Source organism: Erithacus rubecula, assembly GCF_903797595.1.
Source record: "Erithacus rubecula genome assembly, chromosome: 12".
In the NCBI taxonomy this organism is placed as follows: Eukaryota; Metazoa; Chordata; class Aves; order Passeriformes; family Muscicapidae; genus Erithacus; species Erithacus rubecula.
The window spans coordinates 1,086,173-1,100,275 of record NC_136664.1 but is presented as its reverse complement, the minus strand read 5'-3'; the positions used below and the strand labels follow the sequence as shown (position 1 = coordinate 1,100,275).

Genomic DNA, 14,103 nt, shown 5'->3' with positions numbered 1-14,103 from the left:
CTGGATGTTTCAATTCCGAACTTGTTCATTTCTTGCCAATCTCACTCCTTGAACTTGCTTTTCCAGCAGCAGATGAAATTTCAAGTGTACTTTGATTTTATTTTTTTAACTCACAAAACCTTTGTGAGGAGGGGAGTTGATTTCTGGGGAGTAGCCCAGGGGGATGGAAGTCCCTGATCCTCTCCTGCCTCATGTGAGGTAATGCTGCCACCCCAAAAGGGCAGGGAGCAGGGATGCTGCTCTGGAGTTGGATGGGGATTCCTCAGGGATCCGGGACCAGCGGAACCCCTGCCCAGGAGGTGCCCCGTGTCCCCCGTGTCCCCCGTGTCCCCCGTGTCCCCCGTGTCCCCCGTGTCCCCGTTCCCGCCCAGCGCTCGCCGTGCGCGGCCCCTTTAAGCCGCCGCCATCTTTGCTGCGGGCAGGTGAAGCCGCCGCCGCCGCTCGCTGGCCCCGCCCCTCTCCGGGCCGCTCCCGCGCTGCCCATTGGGCGCCGCCGCGGCATTTCCGGTGCCGCCGCGCCAGCGCTTCCTTTCCGGTCGCCATTGTCGTGGCGGGAGGTGAGTGAGGGCCGGGGGCTCCATCCGCCGCCATCCCCCCGCAGGGGCCGCGCCCGTCGCCGCCAGAGCCCCGCGCGAGGCCGCGGGGGAGGCCCCGGGGGCACTGATGGGGCCGCACCGGGCCGGGGCTTGGGGGCGCTTCGGGTGTCCCCGCGTTAACCGTGCCCGTGTCCGCAGGCCGCAGCCATGGCGCCCAGCCGCAATGGGATGATCCTGAAGCCCCACTTCCACAAGGACTGGCAGCGCCGAGTCGCCACCTGGTTCAACCAGCCCGCCCGCAAGCTGCGCAGGTGAGTCCCGGAGCTGCGGGGCCGCGGGAGGGGCTCCCCCGGTTCCGCTACCAACCGGCGCCGTGGGTTTGTTTAACCATCCCCCGCTGCTGCTGAGCGCGAGGCTCTGCCAGCCGCAGCCAAGTGATGAGACATCTCCGGAATCGCTGCATCCACAGTGATGAACGCTCTTCCCTGGGTCTCTGATGGCAGCAGCAGCCAGCCCGGCCCGGCTGTTTGTCCCGGAGGCATCGCAGGGCAGGCGGCGCTTCCCTGCAGGGGCAGCAGTGGCACAGGAGTGTGATAAGGATGCCGTGTGCCCCGTGGCTGTCACAGGTGGGCAAGAGGCTAGTGACACTTGGCTTGGGGCAGCCGTAGTGTGACCAGCAGGACCGGGGCAGTGCCTGTCCCCTGTTCTGGTACTGCTGCTGTCACACCTGGTGTCTGAGGTTACATTTGGGGCTTCATTGCAAGACAGACACTGGGGAGCTGGGAAGGGTCTGGATCACCAGGAGTAGCTGGGGGGGCCTCATCCTGGAGAAAAGGAGACTCAGGAGGAACCTTGTGGGTTCTTCCTGACAGGATGGGGTCAGGCTCTGATCCCAGTGAACAAGAGCAGAGGGAACAGCCTCAGTTTGTCCCAGGGGAGTTCAAGCTGGACATCCAGAGTTTCTTCCTGCAAAGGATGATCAGGCTTCCTGAGGGGCTGGCCAGTGAGTCCCCGTGCCAGGGAAGGGCTGGGCGCAGCTCTCAGGGCTCTGGGCCCGGTCGGTGGGTGGGGCTCGGGCAGGGCTGGGTCCGTGTGCCCCGGCCTCAGGCGTGTCCCTCCCTGCAGGAGGAAGGCTCGCCAGGCCAAGGCTCGCCGCATCGCCCCCCGCCCCGTGGCCGGCCCCATCCGCCCCATCGTCAGGTGCCCCACCATCAGATACCACAAAAAAGTCCGTGCTGGCAGAGGCTTCAGCCTGGAGGAGCTTAAAGTAAGTACACAGCGTTGATTCAAACAATTAAAATCTAATCTAAGCTCTGCTGCTTCTGTCCTGCACAAGGTGACTTCCTCAGGTGTCGATACCTGCTGGTGCTGCCACAGCCAGGCAAGACTGTGAATTTCCTGGCTCTGGGAGCAAGGAAACACTGGTCTTGCCTGTGATGGTGGAGTTGGGTGTATGAAAAGTGTTTTGAAAGGTGAATGTCCATCTGGATTTAAAATTCCATTGAAATCAAGCTGCAACAGAGGAAATGTAGGTTGGATATATACAAGAAGTTCTTGTGAGGGTGGGGAAGCCCTGGCAGAGGATGCCCAGAGCAGTTGTGGCTGCACCTGGATCCCTGGAAGTGTCCAGGGCCAGGTTAAACAGGGCTTGGAGCAGCCTGGAATAGTGGGAAGTGTCCCTGCTCATGCAGGGGGTGCAACTTAATGGTCTTGCAGGTCCCTTTCCACCCAAACTGTTCAAAGGTTGTATGAAATTTGAATTCTGAAAGAGTCTTGAGTCTCTTAAACTTCTTTTGGGGGAGGGAGAAGACAAAGATCACCTTCATTTAATTGTTTCTTTATTATTCTGCTAATTCTAAATATTTTAGCCAATGCTTTCATGTTGAGGACCAAATAAACCCAGCTCAATTTAGTTCTAAGGGTAGCAGGGAATATTGTACCAGGAGTAAGAGCCATTCAGTGCAGCTTTTCAGGGTAGCTGGATTAAAGTCCAAATAGTTGGATTAAAGTGGGAAATGTTTCCTGTCCTCCATTCCTTGTCCCTGTGACCTGCCCAGGTGTGCAGAGCTGACAGGTGATCTGCAGGGTCACCCACTGTGTGTGTGATCAGATTCCACATCAGGCCTTGCTGGCAGCCACCAGCTGCCTCTGCTCCTGATTCAGTGTCTTAATTAAAACATTTATAACTGAAATTGGTGCACTGAGGCAGGGAAATTGTTCTTCTGGGTGCCAAATACTTCATTACTTATTTTTCTTTAATTTTTGGGTAATGGTGGAACACAGAGCAGGATGCAGCTGTTTGTGTTCAAACAGAAAATGAGTTTTTTGTTTAAGACAGTAGAAAAAATTAGCTATTAAATAGTTATTTCAGATGGTTAGAAAAAAAGTCCTGATGTAATGGAGCTCCCAGCATTCAGTGAACCAGAGCTGTCCATGAAATGACTCATAAATGTCTCAATCCAAGTTTAAATGTGTCCTGCAGGGGTTGCACTTTGCTCCTCTAGGGAAATCCACCTGCAAAAACCAGCCTGAGCAGCACTTTAAGCACTGAGATACACAAGGAGACCCTTTGTTGGTGGCATAGCTGGTCCCTCAGCCTTTCTGCAGACCTGCTGGGGGATGCTGACAGCCCTTTCCTCTCTCCTCAGCTGGCTGGCATCAACAAGAAGTTTGCCAGGACCATCGGGATCTCCGTGGATCCCCGGAGGAGGAACAAATCCACCGAGTCCCTGCAGGCCAACGTGCAGAGGCTGAAGGAGTACCACTCCAAGCTCATCCTCTTCCCCAGGAAGCCAGCCATGCCCAAGAAGGGAGACAGCTCTGTGAGTACCTCAAAGCTTCAAATGTGTCCTCTTCATGGAGGTTTGGTGTCAGGCAGAGCTGTTTCCATCATGTGAGCCCCATGGTGCTGAGCCCAGCACAAGGCTAGGCCTGGCAGGGTTGAGTCTAACAGGGCACTCTGGGTTGCAGTGGCACCAGCTAAGCAGCTGCTGGCTTGTTTTGGTGCTGATTCCTGCAGCTTTGGTCCTTGCTCAGCTGGTTGAGTTTTAGTTTAGGGAGGTAAATAGTCATCATGGCTGGAAATTCGCCTTGGAGTTGGTCCTGCTGGGTGGAAGGCTGTGAGTGGCTCCAGAGCTGTGTGCCAGGCAGGCTCCAGAAGGCAACTGTTATTGACATTCAGAAATGGTTTTCATTAAAACCTCTCCAGGATCAAAGCAGAGCTGTGTTCCCTGGCTCTGCTGCCAGTAGATCCAGGGAACACAAGGGTGAGTTCATACTGTCCTCCCATCTTGTGGAGGATCTGGCAGCTCCAAGCTGCTCAACTCCATCTTTAGAGCAGGGAGGAGGGACCTCGAGCTGAAACACTGATTCAGATGTGTTTGCTGGAAATCAGCTGTATTCAGTAAACGTTCAGTCATTTTTGTCTGATGACATGCTCTAACAAGAAGCTGGAACCAACCTGAGGAGTTGCTGGGGAACGTGTTGGGTGTATATGAGCTGTGGGGGCTCAACTTGGAGAAAAGGAGGCTCAGGGAACAGCCTCAGTTTGTGCCAGGGAAGGTGATTCAAGGAATTCCTTTCTGGAAAGAGCTGTCAGGCCTCAGCAGGGGCTGCCCAGGGCAGTTTGGAGTCCCCATCCTTGGAGGTGTTCAAGGAAGGATTGCAGGTGGCACTCAGTGCTCTGGGCTGGGGACAAAGTGGGGATCAGGCACAGGTTGAACTTGATGATCATGGAAGTCTTTTCCATCCTGGATGATCCTGTGTAAGTTGAGAGCAGCACAGTTGGTGTCAGAGCTGTCCCAGCTGGCAGAGCTGAGGGCTGCTGCTGCTCCGGCTGGATCCGGGCACAGCGTGGGCTGCCAGTGCAGCTCCTCAGTGCCAGCTGCTCCCAAGTGCTGGGTTCATTACCCTTGGGTGTTAAAGCTCCTGTCAGGGTCATTAGCACCATGTTTAAGCTAAGTACCTACCTACAGGCTGTGCTTTAGCTGAGGTTTTAGCCAGAGAAGTTTAAATTCTGTTCTTCTAACATTTCCACCTTCTGTTGTGCAGCCAGAGGAACTCAAGATGGCCACTCAGCTCACAGGACCTGTTATGCCCATCAAGAACGTAAGTGTCATTTAATCATGCTCCCTGTGTGTTGTAATTGAGGTTGAAACTGCAGAGGGAGTTCTCTCTTTGCTGTCTCATAACTTGAGGGTGGCTGTCTCCAGGCATTGCCCATCCTGGACCCAAAACCTCCAGGAATAAGTCTTTGAGAGAACTGGGAAATCGAGGGTGCTTTGGGTTTAGCTGGGATGGGAGTGCTCAGGCAGGTTCTGTGGTCACCATTTGTCCCTAAATCCTCTCTGCTTGTCAGAGCTGCTGTCACTAGTATCACAAACCTTGTAATTCCCTACAGATCCCTGACAGGAGGGTGGAGCTGGGAGGTGGAGTGACAAGTGACAGGACTAAAGGAAACAGCCTCAAGCTGTGCTGGGGGAGATTTAGGTTGGCTATTAGGAAAATTGCTTCATGGACCAGGCTGCCCATCCCTGGCACAGCTGCGAGTCAGAAAACACGTGGATGTGGCACTTGACGAGATTGGTGGTAACCACAGTGGTGCTGGGCTGACACTTGGGCTGGCTATTAAAGCTCTTTACCAACCTAACAGTGCTGCCATTCTGTGAAACCTGACTCAGGTTTCCCGTGGTTCCTGTTTTTATCCTGCTGCATGTGAGGAGCCAGCAGCAGCAGCAGCTGAGGCAGGGCCGGTAGATGGCACAGGCAGCTCGGGGAGCCCCAGCCCAGCCCCAGGGCAGCCTGACTGTCTGGCGCTCTCTCCTCGGCAGGTTTTCAAGCGGGAGAAGGCGCGTGTCATCTCGGAAGACGAGAAGAACTTCAAGGCCTTTGCCAGCCTTCGCATGGCGCGGGCCAACGCCCGCCTCTTCGGCATCCGCGCCAAGCGCGCCAAGGAAGCGGCGGAGCAGGACGTGGAGAAGAAGAAATGAACTGTTCTCCCCAGAACTGTCAATAAAAAGCCGTAGACAGCCGGGTGTGCTGTGGTTTTGGGGCACATGTACGAGCGGAGCCGCCCCCCGTGCTGGTGCTCAGGCGTGGGAAGCCTCGTTCGCTGGGATTGGAGGCTTCGCATTCCCCTGAAATTGAGTTAAACACCTGCCTTGTGCCCACTCCTCTGCCTTGGCAGGGTGCAGCCTTCTGCTCTCATTCTGAGGGGTTTTGGAGGTTTCCTTTCCCTACCTTCCATGCCAGTATTCCTGGTTTGATTTCCACACCTCTGTGTGAGGTAGAGCTGTACAAGTTGGGTATCACAGTGGGGGTCACTCAGTGCTGCCCACATGGGGGGGCTTTACCCACTTTGGGGGGATGCAGGGACAGCAAGGTGTGGCCCAGCCCCTCAGCTGAGCTTGGATGGAGCTGGGTCCCAGGGCTGGACTGTGCTGCTCTGCCATCCTGCACTCCCTGGCCCTTTGCCCTTTCTGCAATTCCTGGCTCTTCCAGCCCTATCTTCATGGTTTAGAGGTCATCCCATGCTAGATGTGGCACCTGGGGACATTGTGGTGGCCTCAACAGTTCTAGGGGGTGGGAGAGGGTGAACTGTTTTCTCCAACCCAAATTATTCTGTGATCCTGCAAGTGGCACCACAGGAGCTCAGGTGAAACTGGGGGCTGGCTGTTGAGGGGATCCCAGGCTCTGCCTATCCCTGGGAAAGGGGCTGAGGGGTCACTGGGATGTGGTGGTGGGATAAGAGGTGTTCCAAGAGCGCTCACCCCACCCTGGGATGGGATGGGATGGGGCACTGGGTGCTGGAGCCCTGGCACAGCTGCACAGTTCCTGGGCAGTTCAAAGAGCCAAGGTGTTGCTGTAAGATGTTGTCTGTGTCCAGTTGCCACGGTTCCCTCCAGCCCCTGTATCCCACTGTGGGTTGGTGTCTCCTGCCCCACCGAGCCGTGCTGGGGGCTGTGGGGGGAGTGGGAAGCAGCCTGGCCTATTTCTGCCAGGCAGGCTGGGGATTAGCTCCCCAAAGCCCGGGCCCTGCAGTGCCCTCATGCTCGTTAGCCCTATCTGCATTTTAATCCCTCCAAAATTGAGCTAATTACATCATCCTCCATAAAGCTGGGTTGACAGCACCGCAGTGCTGGGGGGACAGGGGTGGGTGGGGGGGGTCCCAGACTGGAGACTCAGCATATGGGGCTCCATGTGCGTGGAATGTGGGTCTGGCTGCTCCAGCAAGTGGGGAGGACACCCGGTGGGTTTGGGGGACCCCAGCCTCGTGCTTGGGCTGTTGGCTCAGAGTGTGGGGGGCCAGTGCCAAGGTGGTGGCCTTGGGTACCCCATGGGGAGCAGCTGGGGAGGGTGGGGGCTGTGACTGTGCCGTGGGGGTCTCCCTTGGAGCAGGAGCTCCTGTCCTGGCACAGCCGAGGTGCTGGGGACCCTGGGGACCCCGCTCAGCCCCGGAGCAGGGTGGGCTCCTCTCGGAGCCGGCAGCGAGGCAGTTAACGGAGCTTGTCATCCATCTCCCTCTTAGGGCTCCGCTCCCGAGCTGCAGCTTGAGTCAGTTGTGTGGAGGTGGCAGCGGCAGCAGCTCCGGCGGGCACACCGGCACGGCGGGCACACCCCGAGCCCCCGCCGTGCCCAGCCCGGGCCGCCGGCACACAGGTGAGGGGCGATGGGCAGGGTGGGACCCGCTGTTCCCTCCACTGGGCGATGCCAAGCGGTGCCCGCGGTCCCGGGGAGGGGCTCGGTGCCCACCGGGGCTGGGGTACCCGAGCCATGTGCCGGGGAGGGCCGGGCACTGCGTGACTGCCCCAGGAAACTTCGGCCGGGCAGCGAGGGCACAGGTGGGCAGGGGCGGTTCTGCCAGGACCTGCAGGTGGGGGGACAAACCCCGGACTGGGGCCGGGACTGGCAGAGCCCCTGTTGAGCCCCAGCATCGCCTGGCTGAGTGTCACCAGCCTCCGGGGACAGGATGGACGCTGTCCCCAGCACGGGGGGAATCCCTCACCTGGTGGCACCGACACGGAGTTGGTGTCCCCGCTCCACTCCGGAGAGCCCTGCCCAGGCTGGAGGGTGCTGGGAAGGGATTTCTGCTCCACAGCCCCACACGGGGCACTCCAGGGTGGGTACCCCACCCCAGTCAGGTCCCCTGGGTGGGGCAGGGACAGAGCTGGGCACGGCCCATGTGAACCCGCACAGCAGAGCTGCTGCTGGCTGGAATTTGGGGTACAGTGCCACGAGGGCTCCCCAGCTCCCGCCACCCCACCGTGCTTTGATGCCTTGCAGGAGCCACCGAGCCCGGAACTGCCCACCCCACCTCGGGGGTGTCCCGGGGGTCCCTGTCCTGCCGCCGGGGCCGGGCTGGCAGCGCGGGGCGCCGTGCCCCGGGCATGACGGGCGCCCGCCCGGCTCCCTGACGGCTCCGAGCCCGCGGCCGCCCCCGAGCCCCCCATGCCCTTCGCTCACGGGGCCGCGGGTCCCCGAGCCCCGGCTGGCATGGGCGACGTGCCCGAGCCGTGCCCGCAGGCCCCGCTGGCCGTGCTCTCCAAGGTGGAGCTGCGGGTCAGCTGCAAACACCTCCTGGACCGCGACACCCTCAACAAGTCGGACCCCTGTGTCCTGCTGCTGATGCAGTCCCAGGGCCAGTGGATGGAGGTAGGAGAGTGGGGGGCACTGCTGGCACCCACCGGGCAGGGCAGGGCAGGGTGGGACCCGGGGATGTGGCACAGGGTGGTGGGTGTAGGGGGCTGCAGGGTGGGGTGCAGGAGATGGTGGGGAGCAGAGTACAGGGTACAGAGCAGGGTACAGGAGACCATAGAGAATGGGGTACAGGGTGCAGAAAGGGGTGCAGAGTTCAGACCTGGGTACAGGGTACAGGGCAAGGGTGCAGGGTGGGGTGCATGGTTCAAGACAGGTTGCAGGGTTCAGACCAGGGTGCAGGAGATAAAGACGAATGGGGTAGAGAGTTCAGAATGGGGTGCAAGGTGCAGGGCAGAGTGCAGGGTTTAGGCCAGGGTACAGGGTGCAGGGCAGGGGTGCAGGAGATGATGCAGAGTGCAGAACAGGTTTCAGGGCACAGAACGGAGTCCAGGGGGTGATGCAGGGTGGGCAGGGCACTGTGGGGCACCTGGCAGCCTGTGGGGATGATGCTAACACTGGGTCACATCCAGTCCAGTGGGGCTGGGGCGTGGTGCCCACTGCATATGTCTCCACTGTCCCGGGGCAGGGACAAGGAACACCTCAGCCCCCCCGGGGTGGCTCAGGACCGGAGGGCTGGTGCTGACACTGGCACTGGGGCTGATGCTGGCAGTGGGGATGTCAGTGGGGCTGGCAGGGCTCCCTCCCTCCCTCCCATGCTGAGCTCTGGGCTGGCACCGGCAGCTCCGCTCTAATCGCGGTCTCTCAGCCGGCGGATTTAGCGCTAAATCCCTCGGCGTGTCATCGACTCTGCTCGAGCCAGCGCGGCTCCGGGGGGGACCAGGGCCCTGTGCCAGCTGCGGTGTGCTCTGCCGTGCCAGACACTTGTACTGGCTGTGCCACAGTGCTCTGTGCCACACTGTGCGCTGTGCCGTGCCAGACACTTGCACCTGGCTGTGCCACACTCTGTGCACTGTGCCGTGCCAGACACTTGCACCTGGCTGTGCCACACTCTGTGCACTGTGCCGTGCCATGCTCCGTGCTGTGCTGTGCTGTGCCAGACACCAGACAGCTCCAAGAGGAAAACCACCTTTTGGAGTGACTCCTGTCCCAGCCAGCCTATGTGCCCCAGATGAGGGGTGCCTGAATTTGGTTCTAAGAGCTGCAATGGACCCAGACCTGCTGGGTGCAGAAGGTCGGAGGAACCCAACACCCACACTCCCAAAGTGAGGGGCTGGCAGTGCTAACACAGGAGGGACAGGGCTGGGACAGCAGGGTGGGCTCAACAGATGATGCTGGACTGAGCAGGCAGTGGGCAGGGGCCAGCAGCTGGCAGGGTGCCCTGGCCAGGATGTGTCCCCTTGAGTCAACACTGGCAGGATCGGGTGCGGGGGAGGCTCCGGAACTGCTCAGCACCTGCTGCCAGCAGGCCAGGAGATGCTGAGCACTCACTGCCCACTGAGGCCACCAGGGCTGGGGACTGGTGACCCCCAGGCATGGCCACCCCAAGACAGGCACAACCCATTGCTCCTGCTCCAGCAGAGCTGTGGCAAAGCACAGCCAGAGGCAGAATATCCCCTTGGATGACCACAGGGGAGCAGCGTCCCATACACAGGGCTGGCAGGGCTGGAGGCTGTGGGGGGCACAAGGGGCTCCTCCAAATGCCACTCACTTGGGCACAGCTGGTTCTTGCCTGCATTCCCTGCTCTGCACCCCTATCCCTTCACCATTCCCACATCCCTGAGTCTCTCAGCCTGGCATGTCCCATCCCTACAGCCCCCATTCCCCACCCCTGGTTCCACATCCCTGGGTGACTCTGGCACCCAAGGCCCCACGCCAACCCCACGCAGGTGGATCGCAGCGAGGTGATCAAGAGCAACCTGAACCCCGTGTTCGCCAAGATCTTCACGGTCGATTACTACTTCGAGGAGGTGCAGAAGCTGCGGTTCGAGGTGTACGACAGCCACGGCCAGGCCGGCGTGGGCACGCACGACGACGACTTCCTGGGGGGCATGGAGTGCACCGTGGGGCAGGTGAGCCTGGGACCCCCCCGGGGACCCCACCGTGGTGTCCCCTCCCCAACCCTGGGCTCTCGCAGATCGTGGCGCAGAAACGGGTGACGAAGCCGCTGTTCCTCAAGTACGGGAAGTTTGCGGGCAAGTCCACGATCACGGTGAGCAGCGAGGCTGTGCTGGGGGTGACACTGGGGTGGGTGACACTGAGGAGGGGCACAGGTGACACTGGGGTGGGTGACACTGAGGAGGGGCATGGGGGCAGCACCAAACCCAGGCACGAGGGTGGCACCGGGATGGGGTGCACAGGTAACCATGGGGCTGGAATCCTGGGATGGCACCAGACTGGACACATGGGTTGGAATACCAGGACAGCATCAAACTGGGACATCTGGGTGGCACTGGACTGGATCAGTAGGGTGGCACAGACTCTTGGGGGTGGAGAGGGCTCAGAGTCCCCAGTGGCATCTACTGGCCATCCTAAACATCCCTGCTGTGCTGGAGAGGCACGTGGGACCCTGTCCCATCCCAGGGCACCACAGGGAGGTGGTGCTGGGCAGGGGGACAAAGCCATGCCAGGCACTGAGCACCCACAGCTGCCTCTCAGATCATCTCAGAGGAGATCTCGGGGAACAACGGCTACGTGGAGCTCGCCTTCCGAGCCAAGAAACTGGATGACAAGGTGAGCCGGGTGCCAGGGGGGAAACAGGGCAGGGTGGGCAGGGCTCTGTTTCATCCTCCTCCCCCAGGACCTCTTCAGCAAGTCAGATCCCTTCCTGGAGATCTACCGCATCGACGATGACCGCAGCGAGCAGCTGGTGTACCGCACCGAGGTGAGCCAGGCTGGCACCGGCCCTTGGCTGCCCCACGCCCACCCCGGGGGCTGCCCGGCCCCACTGAGCCCCCGCCCCATTCTGCAGGTGGTGAAGAACAACCTGAGCCCCATCTGGGAGCCCTTCAAAGTCTCCCTCAACTCGCTCTGCAGCTGTGAGGAGAAGAGGAAGCTGAGGGTGAGGAAGAACGATTCCTTGCCTATTCCTACATTCCCTATTCCTGCCCTGGGGACATCTGTGCCCCAGCTTCTCTGGGGGTGTGCTGGGGACCCCACGGTGCTGGGGGCAGGGCTGGGGACCCCCAGTTGCTGGGGCTGAGCTGTGCCCATCACAGTGTGTGGTGTGGGACTACGACTCGCGGGGCAAGCACGACTTCATCGGGGAGTTCTTCACCACCTTCGAGGAGATGCAGAAGGCAATGGGGGAGAACAAGGTGGGACATGGGGACACGGGGATGGCCTGGGGGTCACCCTGTGTGCTGCCAGCAGAGCCTGTCCTAGCAGCCACCTTCCAGCTCCTCCTCTGGGTTTGGCATCATTTTCTTCTCACTGCCTGTTTGGGGGAGGGATGGTGGGTTTGGGGTTTTCTGGGGAATCAGACATGGATGGGATGGCTGGGAGTGGGGGAAGGCAGCTGCACCCTGGGGCTGTGGGGGTGCGGGGTGACTGGGCTGGGATGTTCGGGGGTCGTGGGGGTCCCCAGGGTGCAGGGTGGCACCGGGGGGTGCCAGGGCTGGGCGTGTCCCGGGCGGGGCCGCAGGCAGCGCGGGTGCCGGTGCCACAGGTGCAGTGGGACTGCATGAACCCCAAGTACAAGATCAAAAAGCGCAACTACAAGAATTCGGGGGTCGTGGTGCTGCTGGACCTGAAGGTGAGTGCCTGGGAGTGTGCCAGGCTGTGCCCGGATCCATGGGGCAGGGCTGCCTGACGCAGCTCCCTCTGGAAGATCCACAGGGTTTACTCATTCCTGGATTACATCATGGGCGGCTGCCAGATCCATTTCACGGTGAGCAGCGTCCCCTCCCCGCCCAGCAGGGACACACCAGCGGCCCTGCTCGCCCTGGGTGACCCTCACTGCCCCCCCCAGGTGGCCATCGACTTCACAGCCTCCAACGGGGACCCCCGAAATAGCTGCTCCCTGCACTACATCAACCCCTACCAGCCCAACGAGTACCTCAAGGCACTGGTGGCCGTGGGTGAGATCTGCCAGGACTACGACAGGTTGGTGGCTCTGGCAGGTCCCCCAGGGCCACACACTGTTGATGTCCACCCTGGGGTCAGATCTGCTGGTGACAGGCACCCAGTGGTGACACCAGAGCTCCTCACACCCCTTCCCTTGCAGTGATAAGAAATTCTCGGCTCTGGGCTTTGGTGCCAGGATCCCCCCCAAGTATGAGGTGAGAGGGTCTCAGGTTGCCAGGGACCTCTGGGACCCCAGGGATGTGCTCATCCCTCTGGGTACCGTCTGTGGCACTGGTGGGGTTTGGCAGATGCCAGGGGCTGTGGCAGGGGGTGCACCAGCTGCCCTCTCCCCTCCCTCCAGGTCTCCCACGACTTCGCCATCAACTTCAACCCCGACAATGATGAGTGTGAGGGTGAGTCCAGCTCCAGAGGGGCCGGATCCGTGGCCGGGATGCCCCTCACCCTTCACACACCCCACAGGCATCCAGGGCGTCGTGGAGTCCTACCAGAGCTGCCTGCCCAAAATCCAGCTCTACGGCCCCACCAACGTGGCTCCCATCATCTCCAAGGTGGCTCGTGTGGCAGCTGATGAGGAGCGGACCAAGGAGGCATCGGTGGGTCCCCCTGCACCCCCGGGGCTGGGCTGAGACCCTGCACACTCGTGACACTGGTGGCTGCTCCGCTGTGGGGTCAGCATCCCCATCCTCCCCCCCAGCAATACTTCATCCTGCTGATCCTGACGGACGGGGTGGTGACCGACATGGCAGACACGCGGGAGGCCATCGTCCGAGCCTCCTACCTGCCCATGTCCATCATCATCGTCGGCGTGGGCAACGCCGACTTCACGGACATGCAGATCCTGGACGGGGACGACGGAGTCCTGCGCTCCCCCAAGGGCGAGCCCGTCCTGCGCGACATCGTGCAGTTCGTCCCGTTCCGCGAGTTCAAGAACGTGAGTGGGGCAGCGACGAGCTCCTGCCTTCCCTCCCTGCCCTTCCCTCTTTCTCCTTCTCTCCTGTCCCCTCCCTTCCCTTTCCATCCTCGCCCGTCCCGCCCTGGTTTTCTCCCGTCCCCTCTTTGCCTCTCCCACCCGTCCCGTTCTGTCCGTCCTGCCGTGCCCTCCCCTCTCCAAGCCGCACACGGCAGGGTGGGGTGGCACCGGTGCCCTGGCTCACCCCGGTGTCCCCGGTGTCCCGCAGGCATCACCCACAGCCCTGGCCAAGTGCGTGCTGGCGGAGGTGCCCAAGCAGGTGGTGGAGTACTACAGCTACAAGGCGTTCCCCCCGCGCTGCCCCCGGCCCCCCACCCCCGACCCCACCCTCGGCTCCCCGCAGTGAGCGACCCCCGAATCCCGACCTCGATTTCCCCGATCCCCGACTCCGGCCTCAGTTCCCCCAGTGAGAGACTCCCAGTGCCCCCACTCCCAGCCTTGGGGTGCCACAATGAAGGACCCCCGACCCCAATCTCAACGTGCCCCAGTGAGACGCCCCCGCCCCCGTCCCGGTGGGGGGCAAGTCCCGGCCCCCCAGTGCAGGACACCCCCAGCCCTGCTCGCTCCTGCCCCATGGCCCGGACCCAGCCCTGCTGTCCCCTCGGTCCCCGCTTCTCTGTCACTGTGATACTTGGAGGCTGCATGATCCCCCCAATAAAGCACCACCCCTGTGCCCATCCTCCTGCTCTCTGGGTGCTGATCCCCAACCTGGGGGGGGTCAGGAGGGGGTGGGTGAGAGTCCGGCAGCTCCTGGACGCTGCCGTGTCACACGGTGACACCACGCTGCCCCACCCGGTGACGAGAGCCGAGGGCAGCCCCAGCCCCCGCATTTCGGGTGTCCGTGGCCGGCAGCGTGCCGGGAGCGCCGGAGCAGCCGCGGCTTTGATGTGCGAGAGCGGGAGCTCGTCCCGCTGTGCC

At 61.1% G+C, this 14,103-nt stretch overlaps 2 protein-coding genes across 2 annotated transcripts; both read left to right on the top strand.

Annotated features, from left to right (window-relative positions):
* The first annotated feature begins 437 nt into the window (after positions 1-437).
* RPL13 (ribosomal protein L13) lies at positions 438-5,566 on the top strand. The gene is made up of 6 exons (XM_079316045.1): positions 438-557; positions 735-847; positions 1,662-1,803; positions 3,185-3,358; positions 4,587-4,643; positions 5,366-5,566. The coding sequence occupies exons 2-6, from the start codon at positions 744-746 to the stop codon at positions 5,522-5,524; spliced, it is 636 nt and encodes a 211-aa protein (XP_079172171.1). The 5' UTR covers positions 438-557; positions 735-743; the 3' UTR covers positions 5,525-5,566.
* A 1,523-nt stretch (positions 5,567-7,089) lies between these two features.
* CPNE7 (copine 7) lies at positions 7,090-13,861 on the top strand. The gene is made up of 16 exons (XM_079316437.1): positions 7,090-7,193; positions 7,818-8,186; positions 10,019-10,201; positions 10,267-10,341; positions 10,788-10,862; positions 10,930-11,013; positions 11,101-11,190; positions 11,348-11,446; positions 11,797-11,883; positions 11,959-12,018; positions 12,100-12,233; positions 12,355-12,409; positions 12,556-12,607; positions 12,675-12,808; positions 12,910-13,146; positions 13,394-13,861. The coding sequence occupies exons 2-16, from the start codon at positions 7,983-7,985 to the stop codon at positions 13,529-13,531; spliced, it is 1,707 nt and encodes a 568-aa protein (XP_079172563.1). The 5' UTR covers positions 7,090-7,193; positions 7,818-7,982; the 3' UTR covers positions 13,532-13,861.
* The last annotated feature ends 242 nt before the right edge of the window (positions 13,862-14,103 follow it).